The sequence below is a fragment of the Argiope bruennichi genome, chromosome X2 (assembly GCF_947563725.1).
Source record: "Argiope bruennichi chromosome X2, qqArgBrue1.1, whole genome shotgun sequence".
In the NCBI taxonomy this organism is placed as follows: domain Eukaryota; kingdom Metazoa; phylum Arthropoda; class Arachnida; order Araneae; family Araneidae; genus Argiope; species Argiope bruennichi.
This window is the reverse complement of record NC_079163.1, coordinates 79,355,550-79,375,448: the sequence shown is the minus strand read 5'-3', so window position 1 is coordinate 79,375,448 and position 19,899 is coordinate 79,355,550. Positions and strand designations below refer to the sequence as shown.

The following is a 19,899-nucleotide window of genomic DNA, read 5'->3' as shown; positions in this document are numbered from 1 at the left end:
ACTATATTTATATATGATTTATAGATGGAAATCATTACCTGTGTTTAGCTATGAAACGTTTTTAGCTTTTAGTGAGAGAATGAATGAAACACAAAAAATAAAATTTCTCTAGTATTATAAATAAGTAATTCGGAAACTATCGTTTTATATGAGTACAAAAATTATGTCTCTCTGGAAATGACTTCTCATTTTCCGCCCATTTTTGATTAATCAAAAAAATTATTATTTAGAGTAGTAACTTACGTTAATCTCTTAAAATACATAAAGAATATATAACATGATTTGTATGCAGCATGCTAGTCAAGTTATTTGTCAGTAACGTCTTTCATTTAACTGTGATATTTCTTTTTATAAAATAGGAGGACCACTTTCTAAAATTCCTAGACTTGGACCGATATCTGCAGAAGAGCTTCCTGCTGCATTTATTGAAAGACATATGGATAGTGATTTACTTTTTCAAAGTGAATTTGAGGTATGTAGCATCTCCAACAAAAACAAGTCTTGTGTAAGAATTACATGATTTAACTAATGTCTGTAATGAATGCTCGTTAGGATTATTTTTACAGAAATGTTTATCACTAATCATTCTAGAAGCTTCAACTAACATTTCCAAGATATGTGAGAAGAAATATCCAGCGTATATAAGCAATGTCGCGTTTTGCCAATCCGATATCAGGAATAATTGTACATAACAATGTTAACTTTCAAAAAATATATAATTGAAACCATTCTTTTATTGCTTTTGAAATAATTTTATCGTATAAATGTTTATTTATGCATGAAAATGTGTTTATTTTTAGGCACTGCCTGATAGCTTTAAAGATAGGACAACTCATGCTTCAGATGCCCCAGAAAATTTGAACAAAAATCGCTATCCGGATATTAAAGCTTGTAAGTATTTTGTTGGAATTAATAAAAAAATTATGGGGATATTAAATAATAAGATTTAAAAAAAATAGAAATTTTTTAAAGTTTCTTTGCATACTCGTATTCAGTTTCATTAAAATAATAAATTTTGTGAAATTTGAACATTTTTAATAGTATATTTATTGACTTTCGCTTACATAGCTTACAAAATAAATAAATAAAAGCTGCATTGAATTTAGTTTTGTAACAATGTCTTGTGATCATAGTGTGAACTAAATTCCAAAATTGAAAAATAGTTTTAAAAAAGTAATTTGAATGTATTAAACCATCCTTTATAAATAGGTATTTATTAAATGCGTATTTCAATTACATATGTCCGAAATTGAGAGAGGAGGAAGATAGTTATAAATGCTTTTAAATAGAAAAAAAAAAAAACTATTTTTCCAATCCTATTTGCTTTGATGTCATCTGATCTCTAAAAGCTGTGTAAATATTCCTGTTTCGTAAAATAAGTATATGAATTCTATACTATATTCATTAGCATGCCAATAAAAAAAACTGATCTTGAAACAATTATTAAAAAGCTGAATTTTGTCGTTTAAGTTTAAAGCGATCAATCCATTGGCATAGGTGCAGGAGGATTTAGAGGTACATTAATTCTTCGAGGAGTATCACGTATACTCCTCGAATAGTTTTTTGTAAAACATAGCTGGTAAGTGAGTCGAAAAAATGCAATTTCCTGGATAATATTTGTTTATGCTGATCTGAACATTTAGCTAGATATTTAGACATATGATTTGAATTTTTTAAGCAATGAGTCTTTTATTTAAAAACCCTTCTTTTTCCAACATGACTGAAAGCACTACAATAATTATCTGTTGTAGAGTATCAGTAGAAACACAGTCATAATGTTCTTTATTCAAGGTTCCTTGTTCATTTATCATTTAAAATTATAAATATTTTCTTTGGAATTCTTGGATATTAATGGGATTGCTATCCATGTATGAGCTTTATTAGATCGATTGCCTTTTAATTTTAAATTAGGAGACTCTTTAAAATCCTTTTTCAGTTTAACAAAGACCGATGTTGCTTGATCTTCCAAAATATATTTTCAATCGAAATTCACATTAGGCCATTATCAATTATTGCATTTGTTTCAATAATTGAACTTTATTTTTGATTTAAACGATATCTTTTTATATTTTAGATGATCAAACAAGAGTTAGATTGCCTGTTATAGATGGTATTCCTGGTTCAGATTATATTAATGCTAATTTTGTGGAAGTAAGACATTTTTCTTTACTCATTACATCTTGTTATGTAAAGAAATAAACCTGTGTGCTTTCAAATTGATCCATTATCTTGTAACGTAGCATGTCTTGTATCGGTATTATAATTGCATTATGATATTTAATGAAATATTTCTTTTATTGTGCTATTCCATAATTATACATGCCCAATGAAGTATTCGTTATCATTTATTACTAAAAATATTACATTTCATTTCTATTTAGTATCATTTTTTTTTTAAATGATAGAGGATATACTCTTGTAAGCATGTTTGTGGAGATATTAATGAATGTCGAAGATAAAGGTACTAGATGAGAATATAAGAAACTTTTTACAACAAATTAAAGGTACTAGCTGAGAATATAAGAAATTTTTTACAACAAATTTTGCTTCTTTTCTGATTAATTTACAAATCTTTTTTGATCCAGAAATGAATGTAATTTGGAAAATTATAACATAGCTAAATAATCAGGTAATACTCCAACATGTATGAAATTCTAATAGTGAGATGTATAGCTACGCATTGGCTAATTTTGATTACTTTGTTTTATGAATTTGTATCATGTAATTCTAAATCAAGATGAATTTATTGAAACAAATCGTTTAATAATATAACGTATCGATTTAATATTTAACATATTTTTGAAGTAGAGCATTTTACTTATAATTTTAGATTTAATTGTTTAATGATAATGTTTGCTCGCTTGTGACTACTTTTGAGTGAATAACATCGCTATGAAAATATCCAATATAAATTAGTGTCGAATATATTTATTTGAATAATATTTATTCAGATTAAAGTCTGAGTAAATGTGTCAAATTTTTCTTAGAATCTAGTAAAGGTCGGTAAAGATTATAAACTGTCCTTCTCTTTACTTTCCTTTTTATGCATGGTGAGATGTATTTTGACCCACCTAGAAAAGTTGAAGTTACTCATAGTCTTACATTTTAATATTTCTTTAAGTTTTTTGCATTCAGTCGATCATTCTATGCACCAACAGTGAATGTATAAGTAAATGAAAAAAACTATGCAAATCAAAAACATCTGTAAATTATTGTACTGCTGTGAATTTTTGATTTATAACGAAATATATTGATTTCTTATGAATGGAGGACTTGTTTTATAATGGAAAACAAGTTATTTGAGGTTTTGTACTAATTTTGAAGGTGTGAAGTGGTGAGATTGTATATGTCCTACCCAGTTAAAAAAGAATTATGTTTTATTATTTTTAAGGTTGTTTGGTGTCGAAATAAACTTTTCCCTTCATTTTTTTTATAATTAAAAATCATGTGTGACTCAAAAAGTTAAGCGGGTGTGCTAAAGAAAAATAAAATTGAAATTTTGCAGAAATGAATTTCAATAAAATAACATCGAGTAAGTATTTGATACATTTTTTTATTTTTATTGGCAGGGTTACAAAGGAAGAAAAACATTTATTTGTGCTCAAGGACCTCTTGACAGAACTGTTACTGATTTTTGGAGAATGTTATGGGAGCATCGTGTTACTGTTGTGGTTATGCTTACTGGTATAGAAGAGCACGGACAGGTAAAATGATGTTCTCAATTATCTATTCCTAATGATTAAGCCATTTTGATATTTTTAATAATATTCAAAATGAATTTTGAAAATTATATCTTCTTTTTTTAGGTTAAATGTGCTCAGTATTGGAATGAAAATTCTGCAAAGGAAATAGAGAAAATGTTTGTTATAACAGTTTTGAGCACAAAGCGTTATTCAGATTATATAGTAAGAAGGTTTCAAGTAGAATTTACTAAGGTATCATTCAAAACTTGATACTAATTTTATTCGTTCATTTTAGAGTTGTTTTGCAATATTACACTTTTGTTATGAAGCACTTTTTATTTATAAATGGGTGACTTCATTGTTAATCTCTGTTTGATATTTTTGAATGTATTATATTTAACAATACATTTTACTATGTTATCTCTAAAATTAATTATTTATAATTTCAGGATGGTTTGACTGAAGAAAGAGAAGTTTTACATTTTCATTTTGTACTTTGGAAAGATTTTCTTGCTCCTGAGCAGCCATCTTGGTTGCTTCGTTTTATAAAACGTGTAAATGAACATTATTGTTCAGATAGGGGTCCTCTTCTAGTCCATTGCAGGTTTGTATAATTTCGTCAAAATAAGTTTAGTTTTTTTTCGTTGTAAAACAATTTTTAATTACATTCAAGTATACCTTTAAATCGGGCACAATGTCTGAGGTTTCTAAAAAATTTATTAGTGCTAATATGCTAATGCAGTTTTTAGACGATTCATTATAGTGTGGATATTTTATATTTTCTAAACAAAATGTAAAATTGTATGCATTAAAAGAAGCAATTCGGTTATAAATCACTTAATATTACTTTTTTAGTGCTGGTGTTGGTCGAACTGGCACTTTTGTGGCTATAGATAGTCTATTACAGCAATTAGAAGATGAAGGTCGTATCGACGTGTTCGCGCATGTGAGCAATTTGAGGCATCAAAGAAACTTTTTAGTACAATCCTTAGTGAGTATTTACTTACATTTTCATTAAAAACCATCACATATTTTTATACGAACCTTTTTAATTAAATTAAGTTGCAATTTATAACTAATGTTTTATACATCTTAATATTATTCTTAAGTTTCAAAGAAAAATTTTCTTGACTACCTGACAATAATGTTTTTAATATATGATCTGTAGTATTGGAAAAATATTTACACATATTTTTCGATTTTCATATATATTTAATACTATTTTAATTGTTGTGTGCATCATTCTGTAGTAGAATAAGCTTTACAATTACCATCTTTCTTTATTTTAAAACTAAGATTTCTAGTTAATAATAGTTGAACTATATCGAAAAAATACATCGGGAGTCTTTTTATAACTATACAAAGTTTTGTATTTTATTAATTATTATAATAACTAGACAACTCTTAGGCTGGTTATTTGGACTGAATCTGTGCAAATAAATCTAGAAAGAAAGAAAATTTTTCAAATCTGAGATTAATGAAGGTATATAAAATTTAATTATATAATATAAGCGTACAGAAAACTCTGTAAAGTAAACAAAAATTCTGTTTGTATTTAAAAATATTTAGAGGTGAAACAATTTTTTTCAGAGACAGTGAAAATTAAATTTTATTTGATGTGCTTGATTTGAAATTCATGTTATGGATTATGATAATATTATCTCTTAGTTTAATTTCTGATCTAAAATGCTATTAATAATTTCTCCAATCATGTTATGAATTTCTCTTTATGATTTATTAATATTATCATAGTTAACATTTTTTAAAAAATAATAGCTCCCGTGCTTACAATCACCAATAGAGTAAATTGATTTTAACCTAACATATTACTGCATTCTATTTTTTGTAAAACTTGAATTCATTCAATGTCAATACAGAGAATTTCGTAAATAAGCCACTAATTATTTGAAGCTAAATTGAAATATTCCAGAAAATTTTATTTGTCTTCTATTGCTAAAATGTACTTAAGAAAATTTAAAACTTTAAAGAGTAATTTAACGTAAATAAAAGAAATGGTTTTATATTTTATAATTGCTGCATATATTTTCTGACATCTTATATGATTGCATAACTTATTCTTGTAGACTGTATATAAAATGCGTTTTGTATCATGCTCAAGGAGGCTTGCTCAAATTTTTTTTGAAAAAAATGGCAACTTGTGAATGTTAGAATGATCAGTATTATTAAAATTAAGTTTTAAAGAATTTGTATTTCAACATTTTTGTTCAAAGTTTTTTGAAAAATATAAAGTGACAGGAAAAAATATATAAAACCTTGAGAATAAATTTTGACTCTGATTCATTTTATAAGCAAAAAGAAAAGTAAACTTTTAGGTTCCATTTAAAATTTGATTTCTTCTGTTCCTTTAAATATGCAATTATCAAATGTTAATATAAGGCATGCTCTTTACTCAGTCAAGCGGTAAATTTCTAAACCGATAGTGATATTATAGGCATACACTTTTAACTGAAAAAAAAATGCTTATGTCAAAATTGCATATATTGTATGATTTGAGTCAATAAATAGATTTCTGAAAAATTTACGAAGACTAAAATTTTATACAATCCTATTCATTATATACAAAATGTATTTGACACATATTTTAAACAAAGCTCCACACTTCTGCAACCAAAACTGATCTAATTATGAAGCTTTAAATATTATTATTTTATACCATTTTAATGGTCACCTTAAGGAGGCAATTGATTGACCTTATTTAATGAAATCCAAAGCTTCCCAACACCGTCAATTTTAATGGCAGAAACTTTTCCTTAAAGCAGCTTGAACTTTTTCTTGATAAAATGTTAATATGTCAAATATAATTTACTAAATAGAACTAATAATACCACTGGACTAGCTAAATATTGAGTGTAATAATTTTTTTTAGAAATGCATGTATGTACCAAACTAACATGAAATATTATTTAGAACTTTTATTCCAATAGGAAATATATTATTATGTCACAGTTTCGAAATTAGCCTTTAAGCTCGATTAGAGCGGATCATTTTAACATTCTAAACTTATGAGCGCTTGTATTTGCTTGAATATTTTTTAATTTGTGAAATATAATAAAATAACCACGTGTTTTCATCTATACTAATCTATAATCCGTAAAGAAACCGATAAATATTTTATATTCATTCTTATTATTGAGTTGCCATTAAACTGTTGCAATAAATGTTTTGTTTGAAAATTTTTATGCAAGTGTTTCGAAATCGGTGACAAATGAATATAATTTTTTTTGATAAATTGTATGAATTCATTCATCAACAGGCAGTTTGAAGGTAGAGAATTTGTGCTTCACGTTTGTTACAGTTAGCAACCTAAAGTAATCTTCTAAGACGTTTCAATTGCGTTCAGATTCACTAAGCGAAAGATAGATACTTGTAATCGACAGAGAACAGTCACTGATAAACCTTCCGACCTTTCTTTTTAGTTTCATGTAACAATAACTGCCAATTAACCACGCTAAAAGATAAAAAATGAAGGAAAAAAAAATCCGAAAAGTAGAGAGTAGTCTTGCAGGAACACATCTATTGGTTTTTAGGCTGAAAAATTTTGTTGAACTAGTGTGAAAGCAAAATTAAGAATAAATATGTGTTTTTTTTTAATTACAATTTCACTTTGTATTTTTTCCTAGTAGATTCTGTGAATTGAAAAATTTCATGGCATAACTATGTAAACTGAAACAAACTTTATTTATTAGTAGTCATTCTTTGAAGTAATTTTTTATATTTCAGAAATACTGCATCATGTAAAAGCATTATGTTTCTATAAAAAAAAGAAAAAAAAACCTGTCACAACTTTTTATTTGTATTTTTTTTTCTTTCTTAACTATTAATATCTTTGCTTAATATTAATTACCATAGGCTTTATTAATGTCTAAAACGATACATGTTTTTTTATTATATGAAAAATTGTGTTTATATACATTTCAGAAACAATACATTTTTGTGTATCGAGCATTAATGGAACATGCTCAGTTTGGCGACACAGAAATTGAAGTTAGGCATCTCAGGGATCATTACGAATTACTGAAAGAAAAAGTTGGCGACACAGATAAAACAGGTCTTGCAATTGAATTTGAGGTAAATTTTATGCAAGATTACTTACTAATGCTATGTAAGATTACTTACTAATAATGCATTAGTTTTTAATATTTTTCATGAGAGATGTTCATTTTCTGCCACTAAATTATTTTAGAAATTGAGTGATGTTATAGAAGATCCAAAAACATGTTGTGTTGGAACCATGGATATGAATGTTGGAAAAAATAGATATGATTTTATCATTCCTTGTAAGTATATATTTTGCTGCTTGTATGGTAATATATATATGTTTGTTTTCATTCAGTTATCTTTTGAAATCATTTTATGTTTGTTTCATTTTGTTGATTTCATTTGTTTAATTTTAAATGTAAAAAGTATTTAATAAAACTACCATAGCTTATATATTACCACTGTTATATGACAGAAGAATTATAACAATGAGCGGTAAGATTGTTTTTTATAATAAATTTTTGGGTCATTTAACCTTATTTTGATCAGTCTTCTGGTATACAAGTAAGTGAACTTGCTTTTTATAACTATTTTTTTTCTTTCATCGTTTGACATTAAATGAGTCAATTCAGTTTTACCATGAACTAGTTTACTTTTCTTGCAGATGATCTTAACCGAGTAATTTTACCTCCATCTCCTTCAAGAGACCATTCTTCCTACATAAATGCATCATTTATTCAAGTAGGTTATATTTAATTAGTTGTTCAGTTAACTAAATACCACAAATTTTTTATTATATTCCAGTTTTCAATATGACATTGAATGAATGTTAATTAATATACATTTATCATATTTAAATTATATATTTAATAATTATAATTAATCAGTATATATGAAAGAATTTTATTTTTATTTAAAAACTTTCGCTGAAAAGAGGGTAATATAGGTAATCAGCATTGTATAAAATACAGATATACTCAATAATTAATGAGTGAACTTCTAAACTTTTAACTGACATGAACTTTCAGATTTCAGGCAAGACTGACAATTAAAGAATTATCTGTTCTTGTAATTCTTAAACAATTATCGAATACTTTCACTAATTTTAATTTTCTAGTTTTGGCATCCTTTTTCTTTGCCGAGAATCAGCTTTTATATCTATATGGGATATTAGATGGTAAATTAACTCCAGATAACTATAATTTCCTTTATTACTGTAAAATATACCGTATTTGGATGACAACCTTTCAAAAGAAATAAAACAATGTAGCATTTTAAAATCAAAAAAGTAATCCGAAATTATTTTTTAAACTGAATTCATTTATAAGATATTCTTAACTAAAATATAAATTTTGGTATTATGAATGACAATATAAGCAAATGTATTAATGCAAAGGACAGTATAAGCAAAAAATATGGCATTTTGAATGACGTATATAATGATTTCCGTATTCATAAGAGCGCAACTGATTAACTGAAAGAGACAGAAAGGTTGCTTAAATTTGATTTCAAGAAACGCAGTTTTTTTTTAATTTTAAAAGCTTTGCATCATTTTTTTAATAAAACTATAATTTTGCGACTCTTCTTTTAAATACAAATTTTTTCCCTAAACTTAATGCATTATTTTAAGTATTCTCTTACCGTAATTTTTTATTCCGTTGTTCGTTTATTACATTAAGATGAATATTAAATTGGAATATTTTTTTTTATATAAAGGATTTCACACTTTTACATGTGTTAAAGCATGAAATTCGAGTTCTATCAATATCTACTATTGATGTGCGAGAAAAATGCTCTAAAATTTTCCCAATTCTTCCTACCCAAAAATTTCCCAGTTACGAAGCTAACCCCCATTATGTCTTGTGAGTGAATGTGTAGGATTTAAAGAATGATAATTTTATTATTTTCACAAAAATTCATAATTAAAGACTAGTAATTCACTTTTTCTACTTCATCGGCATTTCCCTTTGTCAGTACGTAATTATGACTGTATTTATGCTCCAACCACCTTATTTTCAGTTAGAGTTTAACTTTTCAATGTATTGTTATATTGTTTAGTATATTTTTTATCGCATATGCTTCATTTTTTTTTCTAACTAGGGTTATGATAGGTCTTTATCATTCATCATTACTCAAGATCCCTTGGAATCTACTGTAATCGAGTTTTGGAGAATGATAAAAGAACAAAGTATTACAACTCTAGTAATGTTATCCGAAATCGGCGAAGGCAAAGTAAGCTGCAATTTTTTTTTTTTTACATATAAAACAGTACTTTGATTACAAAAAAAACACCCTAGTTACTTAGTCAATGATTTTCTTTAAAAAACCAACCAGTTATGAAACGTTGTCATTTACAGATACAAAATAATAAAAAATGAAGATTGTTTTTTATAAAACATTGAATCGTAGTGACCGAAACTCTAGAAAATATTAGGTAAAATCTAATATTTGAAAACCAATTTGCTAACGGTATTCAAATCATGAAGCAATTTTAATTATTATTACATCCAAAATTAGAGGGCTGAAATGAATAACCAAATTTGTTCGCATAATTGGCTAATTTTATTATTTTATAGTATGAATTTGAAAATAAAACATTTAAAATATATGAAGGCATTTTGGAAAGTATTTATTGATATAGGTTATGTAATTGGGATTTTTTGAAAAATTTGCTGTAAAAGAATGTTTTAAAAGTAGAGACTAATTAAGAGATGAAATTTCCCCTGTATAAATAATAAAGTTATGCAAATCGTTTACATTGCAAAAGTACAGTTTTAAATATGCATTTCTAATTCTAAATGAGAAAAATCTCCAAAAATTAATGAAGCTTTTTGTAGAAATTTGAATTAAAATTGGGTGGCATATGAAACTTTTTACTACTTATCTTTGCACAGTAATAAGAGAGAACCGAGGTATCTAATGAGTTTGGGAATCATAGGCAAATGAAAAGGTATTGTTACGAAAATTGTCCGGTGTGTGTAGGTGAACAGTCCGACAAGCAGGATACTAGAAAAATAGTAATTTATTCTTTAAAAGTAATAAAACAGGAAGCACAGGTGGCAACAAAAATCGTACTTGCACAAATTTGCAGCACAAAATTAACAGTAATCCACGATTTTAAACAGACGTAGTCCGAACAAAATCACTCAGTTTGTAAAGCAATCAAGATAACTCCGAAAGACTAACTCTCCGACGATCAGCGGCTCTGTCTATTTATACCTTGAAGACCGGATGTGACGTCACATAGAGAGTTCTCCAATGTTCCGATCCTATTCTGGAAACTTCTCGACGAAACTAGTTTTTACTTGAAGATTCGTGATGCCAATTTTCGTTGCCAAATTTGTATCAAATTGCTGGGAATCAGTATTGCTGGGAAGCAACATTTCATATTTGTAACACTGCTCCCCTCTTTAAAGACTGACGTCCTGGCAATCTCATTGCGAACAACTATGGTTAGTCCCCTGATATGGAGCTAGCCGATTAATGTGAATGACCTTCGGTTTAGCATTCGGCGACTTCTGAATTCTGTAGACAACGTCATTTAGCTTCTTGACGACAGTGTAGGGGCCTGCCCTGTTCTGTTGCAGTTTCGGGCTGAGTCCTCTCCGTCGCTTTGAGTTATACATCCATACAGAATCACCCTCCTTAAATCGGTGCTCTGTCACCCCGGAGTCGTAACGAGTCTTCATTTTTTCACTGGCTAGTTTTATTCGCTCTCTGGAAAGCATACACGCATTAATCAAACGTACCTCTAAGTCATTCATGTATTTATTCGGCGAGGAAGGCGTATCTGTCGGACGTCCAAAGAGGATGTCACAGGGCAGTCGAAGCGTTCTGCCAAACAGCATCTCTGACGGAGTCCATCCAGTCGCTTCGTGAACAGCACTTCTATAGGCGAGGAGAAAAAGTGGCAAATGCATGTCCTAATCAATTTGATTCCTCGAAACGAATAAAGACAAATGGTTTAAAATCGTTCGGTTAAACCTCTCAACCATGCCATCGGACTCTGGATGTAGCGCTGTAGTACGAGTTTTCAGAATTCCCAAGCGTTTGCACAGCTTGGTAAAGAGCGCAGAGTTAAAATTTGTACTTTGATCTGAATGTAATATCATAGGCACGCCATAATGCTAAATCCAGCTACGAACGAGTTCCTCAGCTACGGTCGAGGCTCCTTGATCTGGAATGGGGATCGCCACTGGCCACTTCGTGAAATAGTCCATTAATACTAGGACGTATCGATTGCCATTTGCCGTCACAAGAAAAGGCCCTAATATGTCCAAAGCCATTCTTTCGAACGGAGCACCTACATTGTAACGTTGCAAGCGACCTTTAGTTTTTGTTTGGGGTCCTTTTCTGGCTCTGCAAGCGTGGCATTCTCTGTACCATTTCTCAACGTCAGTTCGAAGTCGATCCCAATAAAATCGCTCTCTAGTTTTATTTAACGTTTTCATGACACCAAAATGACCACCACTTGCGCTGTCATGAATCTCTCGCAGAATTTCTGGAATAAGGCTTTTCGGGAGAATAAGCTACCATCGCCAAGAGCTTCCATCCTCACTCTCCCACTTATGGTATAGAACGCCGTCCTTAAGATGAAATGGTGCCAAAGAGCCCAATACCGTTTTGCTGTAGGACTCTCCGGAGCGATTTCCTGCCAAGATGGTTGATCGGCCGAATTTAATTTCTTCCCCAGAATTAACTAAATGTCTGGATCCTCCAGTTGAGCATTTTGGATATCACTTGAAGACCAAGAATCAGAAGCTGTAGTTGTTAGAACTCTCACGGAAATATCCGTTTCCAATCCAAACTTTTTCTCGGCATTCACACAATGTTTGCAGCTCACTTTACAGGGTCTACGGGAGAGGGCATCTACATTACTGTGAGAAGTTCCTTTGTGATGTTGGATTTCGAAGTCACATTCTTGAAGCCATTGAATCCAACGAGCTACCTGGCCTTCACGCTCCCTAAAATTTAAAAGTCATCTCAAGGAAGCGTGTTCAGTCCTCAAAAGAAATTTCCGTCCATAGAGGTAATGATGAAAATGTTCTATAGATTTAACAATGGCTAACAGTCCTTTACGGGTGACACAGTAATTCCTTTCCGGCTTACCCAAGCTCTTACTAAAGTAAGCGATGACAAACTCTTCGTTCCCAATTTTCTGGGATAGTACAGCTCCTATTACTTCATTACTGGCATCCGTATCCAGAATAAAATTTTCGTCAGTCCGTGGGTAGGTCAGAACAGGTGAAGTTGTCAGTGCCTGCTTTAAACTATTGAAAGATTTCTGGCAATCTTCTGTTCAATTAAAGTTAGATTTTGCTTCCGTTAATTTATGAAGAGGTCTAGCTATTGTGGAGAAATTTCTTACAAATCGACGATAATAGGTGCACAGTCCAAGAAAACTTCGAAGCTCGTGTACTGTCTCTGGACGAGGCCAATCAGCCACTGCTTTAATTTTCTCTGGGTCGGTTTTCACTTCTTCGGAGGAAATAACTTGTCCAAGGTAAGAAACTTCCTTTCGAAAGAATTTGCATTTCTTAAGGCTTAGTTTAAGTTTGGCTTTCTGCAATATCTGAAATACTTTACGAATATTACTCAAATGTTCTTCGAATGTTTTTCCTACTATTATAATGTCATCTAAATACACTAAGCAGGCTTCAGATGGAAGTCCACGTAACACGGTCTCCATCAATCTTTCAAAAGTCGCAGGTGCATTACAAAGTCCAAACGGTATTCATTACCTTAAATTGCCAAAGTCCTTGTCCGGTGGTGAAGGCTGTCTTTTCTTTATCTTCAGGTTGGATTCCCACCTGCCAATATCCACTTTTCACATCTAATGTCGAAAACCATTGGCTTCCATTCAAAGAATCTAGGGTGTCGTCTATTCGAGGCAAAGGATAGCTGTCCTTTTTCGTAATCTCGTTCAGTTTTCTATAATCAACACAAAACCGTGTTGATCCGTCTTTCTTCTTAACAAGGACAATAGGTGAAGCCCAGGGTCCAGACGATTCCTCGATAATTCCGCTGTCAACCATTTCTTTAACTAGCCGTTCAGCTTCTTCCTTCCTTGCAAAAGGCAAACGTCTTGGATATTGTTTTATTGGAGGATGATCTCCCGTATTTATTTTATGCTGGGTCACATTACAACGGCCGACATCAGCGTCACATGTGGAAAACAAGTGCTGAAATTCTTGAAGCAATTTTTGTAAAGCTATTCGCTAATCTTCGTTAAGTCCTTCAATATTCTCCAAGATCGACTGGATAGGTTGTTTTCCAGAAAATTCTTGAGGACGAGCAACAATATCAACCACTGCTTCATATGACGCAATGACAGCTCCTTTGTCCATGGTCTTGGATTTATTGTCTACATTCAGAACTCGGACTGGGATGGTTTCCTTTTTTAAATCGACAAGTGTGGCCGCAACAAGGACACCTTTTTCAGAGATTTGGTTAGGAGAATTCGTTACGGCATTCCTGAATTGTTCGGAAACTTTAGTAACTCCCCGAACGAGGCATTCAGATTTTGCTGGTATTAGTCTTTTCTTTTGCAAATACGAAGCACAACTTTGGAAATTCTACATTTGCCGAAAACAAAGGAATTTCCTCCTCTCCTGTCCGTATCTCATTCCTTTCCAGGTCTTCCGTAAAATTGAATTCTCGAAGAAAATCCAGACCAAGTATGCATGGATCGGTGATATCAGCCACGTAAACTTTGTGTTGGAATCGTCTGGAACCACATTCAATCGATGCATCCAACTTTCCGTGTATGTTAGCTTTCTCACCAGTGGCTGTCGTTAAAGAGATGTTAGGAGCCGTATAGATAAATTGTTGTTTCAATTTATGTGCTAAGTCGGTTCTTAAAAGAGTTACGTTCGCACCTGTATCCACTAACATCAAACATGGAATACCGCAAATCGATCCTTCCAAGTAGAGTCCATTTTTCTTTCCGCTCAGTGCGGAAATTTTCAGTCCTTCTACAGGGCCGTTATTTAGAAAAGGCAGCCTTCGCCCCACAAGACGGACTTGGCTTAGTTTTCCTGGTTTGGCTTAATCGCTTGGCAATCCCTCTGTAAGGGCCCTTTTCTATTGCACTGCCAGCAAGTCACATTTGGGTTCCGTCGAGTGACATTCTTCTTTTCAGTGATACAGTTATTCAATAATTTTTCCAACCTGTTGAATAGAGATTCAAATTTATCTTCTTTCTTTTCTGAATCTTCCTCCACCTCTATAGAGCTAACATGCTTGGAGGCCTTGGAAACAGTTCTTGCCGCTTCATATTTCATACTATATGCCAGAGTGGATTTCAAGTCTTTGGCATCCATCAACCTCGTTGAGTGTTGCGTGTCTTCGTCTCTGATGACGTCGACGGAAGTACTGAGCTGCTAAACTTTCACGAATGTCCAGAGGGCATTCGGCATAGGCTAGGCTCATTAGTCGCTCCACATCGGCTCCTAATACTTGCAGGCTTTCACCCAGCTTCTGCCGTCTTGTCTTCAGTTCAGTCCTATAAAATTGTGTAAGGTGACTGTCTCCAAATCGGGATTCTAAGGCTCTTTCTATAGTCGTTAGTTCCGTCAAATTTCCTGCTGGAATTCCTTGAAAAACCTCTGCCGTAGACCCTCGGAGAAATGCCACAAGTTCACTAGCTTTCACGCGATCCGTCCATCCGTTTGAAGAGCTCACTACGTCAAATTAAGTCCTAAAAACAGACCAGGACGTCTTCCCGTCAAATGTCAAGGGTTTGACTGTTGGTCTAGAATACATGACTTCTGAACTTGGCAGAGAATTGATTGGTCTTTCCTCAAGATCACAAAGTCTCTTCTCCAGGACGCTAATCTTTCCTTGAACGTTGTCTACCTCTTCTTTTACATCTCAAATTTCCTTTTTCACACTTTGGACATCTCCTTCAATTTGTCCAATACATTCGTTAACATGTTCGTCCCTTCGACTTGCACCTCGACGTGTTCTCTAATTTCCTTCTTCATTTCTTCCTGTCCAGATTCCAATTTCTTCTCCAATCCGGCTGTCATCTGCTCCATTCTTTCTTGACCGGAACGCATCTCTTTCTGCAATCCGACTTTCATATCCTCCATTCTGTCTTGTCCGGATCGCATCTTCTGCTCCATTCTTTCTTGTCCTTGCTTCATCTCATCTTGTCTTTTCTTCATCTGCTCTTGTCCAGCTTCCATAGATTTCTTCATCTCAGCCAACAGAGCCAGTAACTCACTATTACCGCTATCAGCCATCTTAGCCTGAGATCTCGTTTACACCATACACAACAGATAACTCCCACTTCTGACACCAAATGTTACAAAAATTGTCCGGTGTGTGTAGGTGAACAGTCCGACAAGCAAGATACTAGAAAAATAGTAATTTATTCTTTAAAAGTAATAAAACAGGAAGCACAGATGACAACAAAAATCGTACTTGCACAAATTTGCAGCACAAAATAAACAGTAATCCACAATTTTAAACAGACGTAGTCCGAACAAAATCACTCAGTTTGCAAAGCAATCAAGATAATCGCATTCACTCCGAAAGACTAACTCTCCGACGATCAGCGGCCCTGTCTATTTACACCTTGAAGGCCGGATGTAACGTCACAGAGTTCTCCAATGCTCCGGTCCTATTCTGGAAACTTCGCAACGAAACTAGTTTTTACTTGAAAATTCGTGATGCCAATTTTTGTCGCCAAAGTCACCAAGGCCGGGGGTCGAATTCCTGCTTTTCCCTTTGGCGTCCAGATAGAATGTGAACGTCTCTTCGCAACCATACGATCAGTATTGCTGGGAAGCAACATTTCATATTTGTAACAGTATTATCACGCGCGATGACACTTTGGAGTTAAGTCGTTTTTCTGTGAAATGTCCTGAAAAGGGCAGCGTTGAAGTGGAATTTTTTCTTGAATATCTATTGGAAAAGGGTGGAAAAAGCCTCTGAAATAATAGATTTAATAAAATTTTAAATCAGGATATGTTGTCTTGTCCCAGTGCCATAGTAACAGGGGGCAGACAAGTATTAATGATGGTAATCTTAAAAGGCATTATGGATACAAAACTTTATTAGTCTATTTTAAAGTGAAATATCATGAGGGAATGAAAGATTAAATATTTTGGGACCATTCACATTTGCCAAACTAGGTTTAGAAAATCATATCCGTGTATATCACTTGCTCTCGTTCATGCCAGTTCGAAACAAACAATAAAGTGCTTTCGAAAATCTCTGAAGAATCAGTTTGTACGTTGTTTACTTAATTAATGAAATAATAAAAAAATTATTTTGCAAAAGATAAGGGGTTGTAACACTATCTCTAATCCAAAACTAAAATTTGATTAGAATTTTCTCCAAAGTTGCTGTCTTTTCTCTTCATGTAGATATATTAAATGATGAAATAGTAATAACTTCATTTATAAACATTTCATCTTCGTAGAAGGTATGTAATTCTACAATTACTGGTGTGATTTTTTAGGGGTTGTGTGTAATGAAAATTAATAGTAAACTGTGCAATTTAATCCCATGGACCAATCTTTTTCGACTGAAGTGTATTGTATTTTTTTGCTAACGCTAGCGTAGTACTTATCAAAACAAAATCCGCTCCAAAAATACGTTTATCTTCTACAATTTAACTCATCGAATGGGAATTTAAAATTGATCACTCCAAATTGTCTTGCCTGTTTTCGTTTAGAAATTGGAAATGCCACCGTATAAATATAAGTCAAATAAATATTTTCTCTCATGCTGTCTCCTAGTAACTAAAAACAAAACATATCAAGAATTGTAAAGTTTTCCAAAATAATAATTCAATGGAAATTGTTTATATAAAGTAAGATTTTACATTACGACATCAAGATAAAATGCATTTAGAATCATTTAAGATTTATTTTATCAAACATTTTTACAAAAATTTCCCGATTTGGAATGATTTACTTCACATTATTGTTGACTAGTTTGTAACTCCCAGATGATATAAAAGGTTCAGAACCATATGTGTTTTAAAATTTTCCAATTTTCAAAATTTGAATGAATTAGATCTAGAACTCTCAAAGTACTGTATTTTCTTCATGTTTTAAGAAGTTATTCTGAAGTGCAGTTATGTATTCTATTGAATTGTATAAATTGGCATAATTAACGTTTTAGAAATTTTTGATGATTCCCAATCTCAAAATTAATCAATTTTTTGTTATAAAGAGTGACTTCTCTTTTAATATACTTGAAAATTAAAAACTATGACTGAATAATGCTTATAGCACAAATTTTTTTTATCTATATGTAGATTTCATTTGAAGCAGAACTCAGAAATTGACACGTCTATTATTATAGTGGTTATAAAATCATATAATATGCTTTGAGTGTTGTAGAGTATTCGTGTGATCCAATAATTTGTATACCAATCAAAATTATTAAACTATGAAAGAAAATAAATGCAAAATATTTTGATGAAATTCTAATCGGTTATTATTAGTAATATTTTAGTAAATGAAAGATAAAAATTACAGCCATTCTAAAATCTAATAGTAACATTCTATTAAATTATTTAACAGCAAGAAAATAAAAATTATTTTTAATTTTAATGTTCCATTTAACAAGGTAAAATTCACCACAAAATTATATTAACTAATTATAAATCATGAGCTCCAATTCAGAATTAAATTTTCATTGCATGTGTCAGAAATTAAATAGTTTTCCTTTTTATAAATTATTATATAATGTATTTTCAATCAGCTTATTGTGTATTCTTTTGTTGTATATTAACTTTATATTCAGGTGTGGAGGGATAGTTACTTTTTACGATTTGAACCGGTTATTATTTTAAATATCTCGATTTTTTTTTATTTTTTTTATTTCACAAGTGCTGTTAATAAAGTCATTACAATTTTGTAGATTTATATTATGTATTTACTTATTATAAAATTGCAACGTTTAACATCATGTTTTCTTATAGACGAAATGCCAACCTTATTGGCCAACAGAAAGTGAAGAAAAAATTTGTGATTATATAAAAGTCACTTTTGAAAGCAGTGAAAAACTTCCATTTTATACGAAAAGAGAATTTTCAGTTATTAATACTAAGTCAAAAGTAAGTGATTATTATATTCAGTTAAATTGATAAAATAAATAAAATCTTTTTAATTATTTACTACTTTTTTTAAGAAAAATGTGCCCATTTGAAATTTTGTATGTATTCTTTTTGACTCATGTATATATAAAAAATGACAGGGGTGAGTCTGTTTAAAATATCATTATCCTCTGCGTAATGATGAGAAGTGATATTTTATGGTTGAATGTATTTCCGAATCTGTTATGTCCACTATAATCAATAATTTTACAAGTGGATTAAATTACTATTTTTGGATTTTTAGTTTTTCCATTATTTAACAAAAATCCGATTTTTGTTGATCTCTTCATGGAATAATTTTTGCACACTCATAAAACTTTTATTGTATCGTATCATTACTTAATCCTAGTTACGTATTGTATTTCTCTCTTTATTTAATGAATGGTTATCTTTCAGATTGCTTACTCATTTTTTTTTTTTTTTTTTTTACAATGTCATAAAGTCAAAAATTAAATACCTAAAATATTATTTTCGAATGCAATTTTATATTTCTCTAATCTTGAAGAAACGTAATGGATAAAAAAAAAATTAGAAATAAGGGAATTAAAGCAACTTTACTTACAATGTTTTAAATTAGAATATAAGTAAGAAAAATATTAGTTATTTTAATTATTGTTTTTCACACTAATAATTGCATTCTGGTAATCGCTTTTACATTTTATAAATATAAATAAGCACCACAGACGAGAAAAATTAATTTCTTCGCCATCTTTTCTTGGAACTTTAAAGGGTCGATGTGCCTGCCTATCGATGGAGTATATGCTCATGGGGACCAGATAGAGGAAATTTCAAAAAATTTCCCTATCCTGGAAGAGTGTTGAACTTTCTTAATGTTTGTACTTTTTCACTGAGGTATAATATTCCTAGGCAGGAAAACTGTACTGATATTTGTAATATAAAGCGCACTGCGCATTTCGCAGTATTCATAATCTAAGAATACCGAAATATATCTTCCAGTATTAATCATTATTAATTACTCATCAATTAAGTAATTCTAGTTTATTCATAGTTGACGTTTCATATAAGCGTGCTTACCTTTCTATGAATAACCCTTAAAAGTTATTTCACAACTAGTGATTATTATCATCCGCCCAAGTATCA

The 19,899-nt window shown here is 31.0% G+C and overlaps 1 protein-coding gene across 4 annotated transcripts in view; it reads left to right on the top strand.

Annotated features, from left to right (window-relative positions):
- LOC129961037 (tyrosine-protein phosphatase 69D-like) overlaps positions 1–19,899 on the top strand; it is a 409,760-nt gene that overhangs the window by 376,368 nt on the left and 13,493 nt on the right. For all 4 annotated transcript variants that reach the window (XM_056074833.1, XM_056074832.1, XM_056074830.1 and 1 more), the window contains exons 15-26: positions 360–472; positions 801–891; positions 2,075–2,151; positions 3,570–3,704; positions 3,807–3,935; positions 4,133–4,287; positions 4,539–4,674; positions 7,623–7,772; positions 7,888–7,981; positions 8,347–8,423; positions 9,783–9,914; positions 18,625–18,759. In XM_056074833.1, coding sequence (XP_055930808.1) covers positions 360–472; positions 801–891; positions 2,075–2,151; positions 3,570–3,704; positions 3,807–3,935; positions 4,133–4,287; positions 4,539–4,674; positions 7,623–7,772; positions 7,888–7,981; positions 8,347–8,423; positions 9,783–9,914; positions 18,625–18,759 — 1,424 coding nt within the window. The remainder of the gene's footprint in view (positions 1–359; positions 473–800; positions 892–2,074; positions 2,152–3,569; positions 3,705–3,806; positions 3,936–4,132; positions 4,288–4,538; positions 4,675–7,622; positions 7,773–7,887; positions 7,982–8,346; positions 8,424–9,782; positions 9,915–18,624; positions 18,760–19,899) is intronic.